This window comes from Pan troglodytes, chromosome 5, assembly GCF_028858775.2.
Source record: "Pan troglodytes isolate AG18354 chromosome 5, NHGRI_mPanTro3-v2.0_pri, whole genome shotgun sequence".
Lineage (NCBI taxonomy): Eukaryota > Metazoa > Chordata > Mammalia > Primates > Hominidae > Pan > Pan troglodytes.
In genome coordinates this window covers 52,337,818-52,351,985 of record NC_072403.2, presented here as the reverse complement: position 1 = coordinate 52,351,985, position 14,168 = coordinate 52,337,818, and the positions used below count along the sequence as shown (strand labels likewise).

Below are 14,168 nucleotides of genomic sequence, written 5' to 3'. Positions count from 1 at the left end.
CATGCACAATGAAGACAGATTTCATCCTTGCCACATCTAAGCCATGGGCAAACCATGTTTATGTGGTCAGTTAAACTTGCTTTCTTTTTAAGACTCATACTCTTATTACATTTTTAAGTGTTTCATATTTAGTATTTGAAGTAATTGTACATTGTAAGTGAAAAAACAATAGTTCTATTTGGAAGAAGGAAAATAATAAAACCAGTTTTAAGAAATATAAAAAATGAGAAAAGTAAGTGAACTGGTAGAGAGAGGGTACATAGAAAACTGGCTTGATTTATTTAGTGAACATTTTTGTATGTGTCACTGACATCTGAAAGGTAGAGCTATTAAGTAACTATATAAAGAGACAAATAGCAATAGTTCCTCAAAAAGACAAGCAAGCCTAATATAATGTTTCTCATCTTTAATATCACCCCATTCCTGGTACTGAACTAGGTTTTATAAATCCAGTGGTGAACGCTGATCTCTGACATCTTAATAAGGCACTTCAATGTTGTTGGCTGTTTATCCAGTTTTATATATATGGGATGGTGCTAGGATTGGTTAGAAGAGTAGGAAGGTAAAGGGGGTCCTAGTTCTCTCCTCTAATATAAATAGCTTCCATTGGTCTTGTTGGAATGCCAGATGGGCCCCTCATAATGTTCTAGTTGTATTTCTCAGGAGTCTGTCGGCTGCACTATCGAAGACATTGTCTTGACTATCATGGTGTCTATTGTGATGGTTTCAGTTCATTAAAGTTGTTTTAGTTCATTTTGTGCTGCTATAACAAAATATCTGAGACAATTTTTAAAATATCTGAGGCAATTTAAAAAGAAGAGAAATTAATTTTCTCACAGTTCTGAAGGCTGGGAAGTCTAAGATCAAGGTGTCCAAGGTCAAGGAAGTCCAAGATCGAGGTTCGGTCGTCTGGTGAGGGTGGCTCTCTGCTTGCAAGATGGTGCCTTATTGCTGTATCCTCCACAAGGGAGGAATGCTATGTCCTCACATGGCCAAAGGGCAAGCTAGCTGAATGCTACGTGAAGCCTCTTTTGTAAGTGCCTTAATCTCATTCACGAGGGGAGAAGCCCTTATGACCTAATTACTTCTTAAAGGCCCCACCTCTGAATACCATCACATTGGCCATTAAGTTTCAACACCTACATTTAGGAGGGGACACATTCATAATATAGCACAAGCATTCCACCAGCTCTTTTGGACAAGTAGAAGGATGGTATACATCCTCTTCCCTCTTCGTTTCCAGCATGTTCTTTGTTGTAAAGCAGTGTGGAGGCCAGGACAGTTAAGTTACCAGTTCTCAAAAGGTGGATTATCAACTAAATCACCTAGCTGTTCCTACTTGTTTCCTCTACTGCCTCAATTTCTTCCCCCAAATGTTTTGTAGGTTTTCCCCAGAAATCTTACTACCCTTACTACCAAGACTGGTTCCATCCTCCACGAGCCCTAGCCACTGATCAGCTGCTGGAGGGGGTGAGGGATGTGGTGAACTGGTCCCAATTGCAGCAGGCCAGAAAGGACTTTATAAAGGTTTCAGTTTGTTTTTTTTCTAGGCTAGAATCTGGGTCAGCTCTTTCTTGTAAACAACACATGGCACTAGAAGTGGGAGATTAATTACGGAACATCTTGAATTGTGACTCTCTGACAATAGTGAGAGAAACTGGAAGTTATTTCCACAACTGCCCAGCCCTGTGTCAGTGTCTCAGTTGTGGCCCTTGGTTGAACAGGCCAAGGGCAGACAGCTCCATCTAGATGGGAGGTGGCAATGCAGAAGTACAATCAACCCTGGCTTCTGTAGGAACCTGAGGGTATTAGAATTGTAGATTTGAGAGAGAAACAGAGGTGTGATAGAAACCATCTTCAATAAATGGATATAAAAAGAAGGGAAGGGTTTTAAAAGTGACCTGAAGCAGCTGGGGGCAGTGACTTACTTTCAGATCAAGAGCAAATTGTGCTAACAAGGAAAGTTAAGGAGGAGAGAATGAAAACACTCAGCCTTCTGGATTTAACACAGCTGGAGACAATGAGAATCTATGAGACTCAGGAAGTCACTCAAGTTGAGAAAGTGCTGATTAAAGGTGAGCAAGGCTCTGGAACATATAGCGGAGAGAGAGAGAGAAGAGTGGGGAGAGAGAAGAGAGGGGAGACAGGGAGTCTGAGGGTATTACGTTCCATTTGTCTCGTCAGCACAGCATATCAGGAGCCATGCTGGGAGCCAGCATTATAGGAAGAAGCAAGTATGCTCAACATATGGAAGGAGATGTAAAAACGTCAATAAATGGGTTTGCTTTGCCAAATGTTGTAAATAACAACACATGTGCAGACGGGCGGACATAAAGGAGAAGCTGGGCAGCCCTCCCAGGATGGGGGCTGCTTTGCTGGCGTTGGCGCGGCTGTGGTGGGGTTGGACCTCACTCTGAAGTACCCTGGATCCTCTGGTAAGCCCTGACAGGGTTTTCATCTAAGTTGGAAAATTGTGATTAAAGAAAAGAGAAGGGTAAGTAAGACTATAAGATTGAAGCAGGGAATTTGTACTAGGAAGCTAAGTACTTCAGGTCCCCTTTGGGTTGAAGATGACCTGATAAAACTAAAAGGTTTAGAACAGTGGTCCATATTCTTATCCTAAACTCAAGTCAAACTCTGGGCCTAACACCAATGTTGCCTTTCTTGGAAAGTAAAACAATTAAGGGAGAACAGATTAAGTAAAGGTATAATTGGCAGTTAGATTAAGCAATTATAGCAAATGCTAATATTTCATGAGCGATTATAGCTGCTGGGCCCTGGGCTAAATTCTTTACTAGGATTATCTCATTTGGACCTCTCAGTAGTCCCAGTTTATAGCTGTGGAAACTGAGGCCTAGTAAGCAGAGCTAACTTGCAGAAAATCTCAAAGTAAAATTGTTGTAGAAAGAGGATTCAGACTCCAGGGCCAGCCACTACCGTCAGTCCATCTTCTCCTAATTGATAATCACAAATGCTGAGGAGCTGGGATTTCAGTCTGAGTCTGTCTGACTTTAGTGTTCTTGCATTTTTTCACTGTGGAGGTACAGTCTCTTCCGAAGAGCCGAAAAACATAGTACCCACCAGAAATTTTGGGATTTTGGAGTAGGTGAGAGGGAGAAGAATGGTAAGATGTGTAACATTTAATCCAAGGAACAGCCCAGTGAAGTAGGTACTACTGTGGTTCCCACATTGCATATGGTACCCAGAGATGTTCAGTAACATGTCCAAGGTCACACAGCTAGAAAGTGGCAGTGCCAAAATTCAAGACCAACTTCAAAGTTCACACTTAACCACTGTACTCCTTCTGTACATGCAAAAAGACCCATGACTCTAGGAAAGAGAGGAGGAGCTCCTGTGTCATATGAGACAGAAGATTGCTCTGTTGAGAACTTAAGATGGTTAACACTTATTATAGTTAACACTTACTGAACACTCATGGTGTGTTCCAGTCATTGTTCTAAGTGCCTTATGTGCATTAGCTATCAAATCTTCAAAACAGCACTATAAAAGGCATATACTCCTGTCATCTTTACAGTTGAGGAAACAACACAGAGATTAAGTGATTTGTCCAAGGTCACACAGCCAGTAAGCTGGACAGCTGAAAGTCAGATTCAGAGCTCTTTGAATTCCATTCAATTCAAGAAATGTCAGAAGTTACCTTCCAAGTGCAAGGTCCTGTTTAGTAGCTACAAGAGTTATGCGGGTAAGTAAGACAGAGCTCCTGCGCTCAACATTGGGTGGAAGATAAGAAATAAGTAAGTGCAAAGAGAGGCAAAACAAAGTAAGTGTCCCGAGAGGTGCAAGCACAAGACAATAGCAATCAGTAACTGGGGAATCTCATCTAGTGCAGGCTGGGCTGAGAGCGGGGTATGAAGGCAGTGACCCCAGATGTGACTTTGAAGATGAGTGGAATGTTGATAGGTGGGAATGGGGCATAGCAGAAGAAAACCTTAAGGAAAGCTTGAGGAAATTGGCCAAAGCTACACAGCTATTTAATATTTATAAGTTTGTTACAGATAAAGCCCTTAGAACAAAGTAAGCACTCAATGATTGTCGCTGCTCCTGCTGCTATTGTTATGGACTGAGCTGGAACTTGATACTGAGACTTGTGATTTTTTTCAGCGTTGATGAGGCAGTTGATAAGTCTAGATAGGAAGTCTGTCATCTTGTGGCTGTCCTGGTTTGCTGGGCTGAAGGGTTTTTTATTTAATTTGATAGGTCCTGTGGAGTTATGGAAGATTTTTAATGTGGAAATAACGTGAATATTTAGCTGTATTGTGGGAAAAAAATAGCATACTGTCTGCTAGGTACTGAGATGGGGATTTTTCTTCCCCCTGCCTTTCCTCCTTGTGTTGAAAGGACTTCCAAGCTCTTCATTACCTGCTAATGTTGTGGAAGGGAGTGTGACCTGCCTCCTTGGACTTCTAGTGAGTCCTGTCCAGCTCTCCACTCCCTAGGCAGCCTTCTAGTCCATCTTTTCTTTTCTAAGTAAGTCAGACCCTTCTTAGCTGTATTTTTCTCAAAGCTGCAGTATCTCTCATTCCCTGCTTTCTTTCCTTTTCACTCTGTTTCTCTCCAGCACTCCATGCCCCATCTGAAAGCCAAAGGTGAAAGATGACAGGATAAATCTTACTTTGGCTACCATAGCAACGATCTTGTGCTTTGCTGCCCACTTTTGAAGTGTTGCCCTCCTGTGAAAAGTTATTTTGCATAACATTGCTTCACTCTTCCAGAGGCTTTGGGCCTTCTTTAAGCTTCTTCTAAGCAATCATGAGAGGATGGTCTTCTGTCTCCAGGTGGGGCGTCTGAACACATCTTCCCCAGTGGTGCAGGCATTCTCTACTATATACAGAGTCACGTATTCCCTGTTCACTTTTTTGTTTCTAAGAAAAATGCAGTCAGAGATGATGAATCTTCAATTGTATTACATAAGCCCTGGTTTGAGCCATCTATTTACAAATGACTCAGCTGTACGTTTTCAAAATTTAAAGTGCTATTGAAATTAACCTATAAAATTTCTAGACTACTACCCATTTATGAAGGGTGTGTTTGTTATCTTTACTTGATCCCAGAGAGTCTCTCTCCACCCTTATCCCTCTGCACTGCGCCCTGTGCCCCAGAGCCTGACCTCTGTGTTCCACCTCCATGGCCCCCTGGCCCTCTGGTTTCCAGCTGGGTTTGACCAATGGGAGGTACCAGCAGGAGATCAGAGAAAGATAACAAGTTGGGGATATTTATTTCTCTGGCACTCTCTTTGTAGCACTACTGTAGATTGACCACATCCTGCAGTGAAAGATGTGTCAGGGGGCCATCTCCACACAGCCCTCTGTTCTCTCCAGAATATCTCCAGGTTCTGGAAACCCCTCCCCTCCTCTCAACTCTTCAAATCTAGGGAGAGTGCTAGACCAGGGTTTTGTACTATCTGTTGTGGTTTTCCTGTACCCTGCCCATGCTGTAAATAGTCCCTTTGTTATACTCTTTTCAAATTATCCAATTAGAACATGCTGTCTGTTTCCTGTGAGACCTTGACTAATACAATGTCCAAAACTCTTTTGCTTTGTGTGAGTGCTCCAATATTGCTTGTTTTGTTTAACAAATCTATAATTCACTGTAGCTCATTCTTTGTAGACACAGGTTTTTCTGTCTTTAAGAACAACTTTGTCACCCTCACACCCCTCATAAAAGGTGGTGTTTCCTCTGACTCTGTTCTTTTGCAGCAAACCTGTTTGAAATACATTTTCTTGATGATGATATTAGGTTTGTGGGAATGGAATACAAATGTCCTATTTGCTTGTCCCATCTGACCTTTGGTAAATTTGAGGGTCTTCCTCCCCTTTTTATTATGTTTATTGAAAGAATATACAGGATCTGCAAATCTTGTGAGATCATGGGCATTAAAATCCTACAGGTGTACACATCCAGTGCAAAAGGACATGATGGAAACAACTTGCTTTTTTTTTTTTACACTTCATAAAAATTCATAAGCTGCTGCTTCCACAGGGAATTGAATTAATTGAATTATTGCCCATTGGGAGCTTAAGGTGGAACAGTGGCTCCAGAAGGTGTCCTGAAGAGAGCCATAAATGAGGAATGTGGATGATTTCCTTTGAAAACTATGAGTTGGAAACTGCATGTTCCTGATACTTTCAAGACTGATCCCAAATGATATCAAGAATAGCATGAGGTTCACATAGCTCAGCAGGTGTGAAATTCTGCAGCTGAATTAAATAGGTTCCATTATATTTCAGAAAGAGCTCTAATGGGTTTCTATGGAGCATAGCCTAAGAATATCATGTCTCTCCTTTGTATCTCAGGATGGCTGGCTTGGTTTGTTGTTACTAATATTATACTTCAATCTCCCTGTAAGATGGACAAAAATGAGCAAAAGGCTTGTCTTATCCCTAGGAGGATCTAGATATTAAAACACCAAACGGGCAAATCAAAAAGATCCCACTTCTAAGGCCAGACCAAAAATGAATGCTGATAATAAAATTTAATTGTAAATTTATTATTATTATTATTCATCTAAATATTTTCTTCTAATGAGCTCATTTTGTCCCAGATATTATCAAATAATCATTTGGTTTTAGAGCTGAAGGGATTTTAAACACTGCAAAACTTTAGGTTCATATTCTTTAAAAATCTGAACTGGGCTTATTTAACCTTATATTCAGTTGAAAAATATAGGCATTTCTTTTCTATTACTTATTAATGCCACGTTGTATTCCCAGTTTTTGTCATTAATATTTAAGCTGACATTGTTATATTTAAGTTCTTCCAAACTAACAAATCTCCCATAATTCATTTACTAGTTTTTCAATCAAAACTAACTTGAAGTCAGGATGAATTATTCATTAATCATTTCCATTTATTCTATTTCCTTATTTATCCTCCTTAGCTGGCCATAACATGGAATCAAGGCATATTTTTTTATTTGTTGCCCTTATTGCAAAAGTTTTATATTTCTGTTCTTAATTTTAGAAGCAAATGAGGTGAATCTTTAACATTCCTTTTGTCTAAGAAAAAACAAATTTAAACTTAAGTTGCTTTTTGTATGTCTTGCTTGTTTTTATCTTTTTGTGGATCATTACTTTCTATTGAAAAATTCTTGCTTTTTAGTTTGAGTCACCTGGAAAGGAAAAAATATAGACAGGTTATTTATGAGCATCGAAATTTAAGATTTAAACTCTGGAGAAAGCTTTTGTTAAAAGTTATATGTTCCCCTTTCTTGAGTATGTTTAATCCCAGAGATAAACAGATGTCTCTTTTCTTATGTATTTTTTTCCAATCATGGTAAGATAAAAATCTCAAATTGAGGAGAATCCTTAAAGGAAATGTCAGGCAATCATCACCCTGTTCCTTGGATTCCCTGTTTGACATCCTGCTAAATGAATGGCACCTGCTCAATGAAACTTACTTATTGGATATCACCACTACAAGGAGTTCACTAAGACATAAGGCAGGACATGCTATTCTAACCCAAATTGTTAAAAGATCCGTGGCTCCTTATATGAAATTAAACTCTTTCTCTCTGGTTTGACTTCTGTTTTTGTATACAAAAATTGTATTTGCTCTTCAGAATTTGAAGGCAACCAAGCTTTAACTCAAAACTTATTTTCTATGCTTCATATGCTTTTTCTTACCATGCATCTGTCTCTTAGATAACGTAACTTGACTGAATACTTTCCTTTGAAAGACTTTCAGTGTTTCTGTAGTGGACAGTACCCAGAATTGGCCATGATCTCTCCAGGTTGCCAAGACTCTAGATGTGATTAACACCACCCAACCCCTTCTGGTCACACATCACACTACTGACTGATTTTACTTGATGGTAAAACTATTATAAGCATCTCCATGAATGTTTACCATCTTTCTGTGGCTCCCAGGTTGTTCTCATGGACTTATTTGTGGTTAACTTCCCTCTCCTTTTATATTTAAAGGCTTTCTAGACCAGAATTCCTATGGGCAAATGCATGGCTCCCCGCTCTCATGAGTTATACCCAATTCCTAGAAAAGTGAATTTTTTTAGAATTCTGCAATTCAGAAATGTGAATCTCATGCACATTGATAACTCTGTGACAATAATGATATCCAGCAGAATCAGATGTCTTCTAAAGGTCTCTTCCTCCGGGTTTAATCATATGTATAAACATTTGTCAGGAAAGAAATTAGAGAGTTTTGGAAAGATTAATTCCTTGTGTAGAAAGCCAGTAATGTCTCTAACATCCAGATTTATTGGGGAAAAGAAATTTTTTCACTTATTCATACAACATTTATTAAATGGCTACTTCTGTGTAACAGATGTTGAACAGATATCTTTATGTTTCAGGTGGCTAGTCTTTAAGGTAGGAAACATATTGTCTTTACTTTAGGTCTTTTAATGTTTAAAAAGTGCTATCATGTTATTTGAAAATCTTGGATGAAAATTATTTTCACATGTTTGCGAAAAAATGAAATGGTCGCAAACCCTCCCTTCTCCAGGCTTCCTTCTTCATTAAAATGAGTCAAATGCAATTGTCTATGTCTTCATTGCCATTAACTTTGTAATATTTAAATAAACTGTCATCTTGTTGTTGGTGATGTTTTCTGGGGGGGAAAGTTGTTTGTTTTTTGTTTTAATTAATTTCTTTTGCCTTACAAATATCTTTTCCTCCTAATAGGGTCTTCACCCAAACTCATACCAAATATTCAAGCTGCACTGCTGCTTGTTTCTCATTGTAATGATATGGGCTTTACTCTCACGGACATACACTGGAGGTTTGAAACTCATTTACACACTTAACAGTAGAAGATGATGGCCACCTCTGCAGTGCCAACTTCCTCTGCCATTGGCTTGCTCTTGATAAGCCTAACAATAGTAATAAATAGCTTTCATTCACACATTATTGGCAGAGGGGGGCCTTCAAAATACTTTCATGTAGATCTGTAAGGTAGGCAAAGCCATGTTCCTTCTCCATTCTGCTGTCAAGAAAGCCACAGCTGGCTGGGCATGGTGGCTCACGCCTGTAATCTCAACAATTTGGGAGGCCGAGGCAGGCGGATCACCTGAGGTCAGGGGTTCGAGATCAGGCTGACCAATGTGGAAAAACTCCGTCTCTACTAAAAAATACAAAATTAGCTGGGCGTAGTGGCACATGCCTGTAATCCCAGCTACTTGGGAAGCTGAGGCTGGAGAATCTCTTGAACCCGGGAGGCGGAAGTTGCGATGAGTCAAGATCGTGCCATTGCACTCTGACCTGGGCAATAAGAGCGAAACTCTGTCTCAAAAGAAAAAAGAAAAAAGAAAAAAAAGAAAGCCACAGCCCAGAAGGCCCCCTATTTACAGCTTGAGACTGGCATGAAGGTATTCCCTTAGGGCTCTTTCCAGTATTTCATGAAGATGTCTCTTCTCTTTATCTAAAGAAGTTTTGAAATTCTCCCATGGGAAGATTTATATTTTAATAGTGGATAGTGGTTTTTCTTTTCCACATGCATATGGTGATGGAAACTTATGCTTTCCAAATGTCAAACAACAGAAGAGTGATTAAATTATGACAGATTCATACACTGGGATACAATGTGGCTATTAAAATTAATGTTTTGAAGAATATATAATCACACAGGGAACTGCTCTTGATTATATCAGTGTTGCAGGACAGGAGTGGTATACTAAACAGCAGGATCCCAATTTTGTTTAAAAATTTTACATGTAAAAAAAACACTGGAATGAAATATACCAAAATGTTAGCAGGAGTTTTCTCTGGATAGTAGGATTATGGTTTACCTTTATTTTCTTCTTTATAGCTTTTTGAATTTTCCAGTTTTTCTTCAGTTAACTCATTAAAAAACATTAATGTTATTTTTGCTATTGTCCACAGATTATTAAATTTTAGCTAGAGGAATCCTGTGAGTCTTGCTATCTTTGAGTGATTCTTGCTATCTTTCATTTGTAAAATTACATTTTAGAAATCAAACCTTTAAATTTAAATGAGAGGATCGTTTTCATTATTAGTGTAGACATCTGAAATAGTATATCATTAGTGTATACATTTTAAGTTGGACATTATAACCCACTTGCTGGTCTGTTATTTCCAAAAAGTGACTCTTTTTTATATAATTCATTAATTCAGCCAAACATTATTTTGAGGGCTTTCTATATTTTCCAGTAGATACATGGATGAAGACAACCCAGCCTCTGCTTTCAAGAAATACCAATCTGGATTGAGATACAGACTAGTAAAGTAGTAATCACAATAGTAGCTGCATTGGAGGACAATTTTATGAGAAAAGGCTGTGCAGGGTGCTCAGGGAGCTCTGAGAAAGAACACCACATTCATCCCAGCCTGGGTGAGGTTGGGAAGCCCTCCCGGAAAATGGCCTCCTAGCTGAAGGAAGCTCTTCTCCTTTGGATGGCCAACCTCAGATTTAGAAATAAGGACAACATATGTCAATCTTGGTAGACAATGGTTGCCTCAAAGGTTTCTTACAATGATTAACAGTTTGATATTAATTAAAAAAGACAAACCAGGCTGGGCACAGTGGCTGACATCTGTAATCCCAGCACTTTGTGAGACCAAAATGGGAGGACTATTTGAGGCTAGGAGTTGGAGACCAGTTTGGGCACCATAGCAAGATCTCATCTCTACAAAAAATAAAGAAGAAATTAGCCAGGCATGGTGGTGCATGCCTGTAGTCCCAGCCACTCATGAGGCTGAGGTGGAAGGATCACTTTGAACCCAGGAGTTGGAGGTTGCAGTGAGTTATGATTGTGCTACTGCACTCCAGCTTGGGCAACAGAGCAAGACCCTCTCTGAAAAAGTGGAAAAAAAACAACAACAACAGAGGAAACAAAGACAAACCAGTTAACTTGGGCTGTGGGACCTTTATACTTCTTTATTGGGAAGTTCTCTTAATCTTCAGAATTTCCTTCTGTTTATTTGGGCAATACTGAAGCATAATTGCCTTGCTCTGAAATTATCACGATGTGTTTTTACTGCATAGTTCATGCAGTAAAAATTGCAATACTGTGTATTACAGTATTGCAAAACTGCATATTACATATTCTTTTATGTAGTGGTTAATACTGATTTTGATCACGTCTTCCGCTCCTGTTTCATTCCCCTACCTCCCCTTACTCTGCAGAAGGAGGCAGTTCAATGTTGTTTTGTTGTTGTTTTACAAGGATAAACTGAGTTCCAGAATGATCACTTGGCTTCTCCAAATTATGGGGTGAGTTAGTAATGAAACTAGAAAGAGAAATTAGAATTTCTTTGTTCAAAGCTCTGACTTCTAAAGTATTTCTCCATGTAAGTAAAGTAGGTTGTTTGCCAAAAATGAATTCACCCTTAAATCTTTACTGAAAGTAATGAGCTTAAAATAAAATCTCATGAAGATAATATTGTTACAGCTTAGGATAGAAATTAAGGCTATTTGAGTAGATTAAAATGAGTCCTGAGTTAAGCTTAAAATTTGATCTATTTAATTAATTTGTTCGGCAATGGATTTTAGATTTTTTTTGGAAAAATAATAATTGAAACATTCTTACAACACATCTAAGAGTGTTTTATAATGTTTTGATTCACTTAAAATATTTTAAATAAGAGGGATGAGATTAAAAATAAAATCCAAATTGACACAGTATCTATTTGTAAGCTGCTGAATGATTATGACTTCATTATCAAAAGAGTTTCCTGGCTGGGTGCAGTGGCTCATGCCTGAAATCCCAATGCTTTGGGAGGCCCAGGCGGGTGGATCACCTGAGGTCAGGAGTTTGAGACCAGCCTGGCCAACGTGGTGAAACCCTGTGTCTACTAAAAATACAAAAACTAACCGGGCGTGGTAGCACGTGCCTGTAATCTCAGCTACTCGGAAGGCCCAGGCTGAGGCAGGAGAATCACTTGAACCCGGGAGGTGGAGGTTGCAGTGAGCCAAGATTGCGCCATTGCGCTCCAGCCTGGGCGACAAGAGCAAAACTCCATCACACACACACACACACACACACACACACACACACACACATTTTCCTGTAAACTATTAATGAAAATGCTACTGTTTTCATGATGCTTTTAGTAAATATTTTTACTATTAAAACAATTGATACTCTAATAAATGATGGTAATTAGGTGTTTTATGCTAAAATACTCAAGCAACAGTATAAATAAATATGAAAGAAAATACGTGCACATGTTTCACTGAAGTTGTCTAGCAGTTCAGTTCCCTTTATATTAATGTTATTACATGTTTTTCCTTCTAGTTAAAAATATTCATATATTTTAGATTATTTAATAAAACATGTGCCATATTTTTATTTAAAATAAGTATTTTGTTGATTTAAATATGGAAATGCACTAATTGGAGTTTGAAGAACTTTGGAGTGCAAGAATTGTTTTATTATATTTTATATAGAAATTTTTATTTACCACAATTTTGATGATTTGATTTTAGAGATATCACCTCAAACTATTTAATTTTTGGCTCCTACCTCAACCGGGCTTAAGATTTTATATGTAATGCATTATTGCCAGAAAATGCTGCTTACCAACTCTCATTGGGGCTTTTCTAGGAAAAATGAAAATAAAAAACATAACCTCATCACTATGAGGTTCAAGGATTTATTTCACAGTTCGAGAGAGAGATAAGCAGAAACTGATATTTTGTCTGGGGATCTGGAATTTGTATCTAACTAAACTTCATGAGAGCAGATTGATGTTTAGTGGTACCCACCTTTCTGTCCTTTGCTCTGAGCATCTGTGATGATGGGACTGAAGAACATGGAGCTTCCTGAAGATGATTCAGTAGCCATGTCATAATTTTCAGTCAGTCTTACTTGCGTAACCATGAGCAAGTTATTTCACTTTCCGAGCCTCTTAACTATTGAGCTTTGAGCAGAATAGTATCACAGGCATGAAAATCTGTACAAAAGAAGAAAGTAGATACCAGCCTTGGACTATATGGGGATACTGACCTAATCCACTAAATTATGTACCAGTATCAAAAAAATGGAAAAACTCTGCAGTTAGGCAAACTGCAAATATAAGGGGTGAAAAAATAATAGAAGGATTGAACACAGCTAGGTGAAATAAATACTGGAAAGCCTTACGAGGCAAGGAGGGACGGGGACCTGTGCACCATGGATTGATCAAGATAGCACTGATTTTTTTAGGATCTGGACCTGGTTCACAAATGACTTGAAGTAATTATCTCAGTCAGAAGAGGAAATATCTGGGAGGTGTGTGTGTGTGGTGTGTTTACTCTCACTGTACTCTCACAGGATGAACTATTACCTGTTAGAGTTATCATGATCAGGATTCAGGTGCTGATGAAGTAGATCATACTTTCTTAAATATAGGCTTCTACTTATTTTGATCTGCTTCATTCCTGTGGCATAGGAGAGTGAGCTCTGGTGCCAGTTTCCCTGAGTTTGAATCCTAGCCCTGCCATTTTGTCAGTGGTCTTGTAAAAGTTACTTAATTGCTTTGTTCCTGTTTTCCCATCTGTAAGTTGGGGAAAATATTGGTACCAAACTTATAGACTATTGTGGAGATTAAATAAGGTAGTTAATGTATGTAATTGATGTTCTAAATTTATATAAATCATTTAGAATAGTGCCTGGAACTCAATACATGATAGACATTGGTAGTAGAGGTGGTGATCTCCATTTCCTATACCTATTTGTTTGTCTGTTTGTTTTAAAAAACCATAGTACTGACTCGGTTCTTGCCCCAGAGCAGAGCTGTATGGGAAATTCTGGTTCAGGGATCAAGGGAACCATGTGAACTTGCAGATCTTCTCCCTTCCAATATCCCCTGCCTCTGCTCCTAATCGTACTCCACTGTTCTGCCCCTGACAATACAAAACTGTGACCCAAAAACTGAGTTTTAAGGAATTTGTTCTGCAGTAACACATGCTCATCTTTGTATCCCCAGGAATGAGGGGAGAATCATACTTCATCGGAATGAGGAGCCTGGGGCAGCAGGGACACGTCCCTGAAGATGGAGGACTTTTCTTACTGTGCTGCATAGACAGGGACTGGGCTGTCACTCGTTGTTTTGCCGAAGAAGCCTTTCAAGCAATCACTGACTTCAATGACCTCCCCAACTCGTTGTTTGCGTGCAATGTTCACCAGTCAGTGTTTGAAGGAGAAGAGAGCAAGGTAAGCTGCCTTTTTCTGTTCCTAAAACATGGGGAGA

At 38.9% G+C, this 14,168-nt stretch overlaps 1 protein-coding gene across 4 annotated transcripts in view; it reads left to right on the top strand.

Annotated features, from left to right (window-relative positions):
• RCAN2 (regulator of calcineurin 2) overlaps positions 1–14,168 on the top strand; it is a 272,477-nt gene that overhangs the window by 21,467 nt on the left and 236,842 nt on the right. For all 4 annotated transcript variants that reach the window (XM_009451342.4, XM_009451341.5, XM_009451343.4 and 1 more), the window contains exon 2: positions 13,905–14,131. In XM_009451342.4, coding sequence (XP_009449617.1) covers positions 13,907–14,131 — 225 coding nt within the window. In that variant the 5' untranslated portion in view covers positions 13,905–13,906. The remainder of the gene's footprint in view (positions 1–13,904; positions 14,132–14,168) is intronic.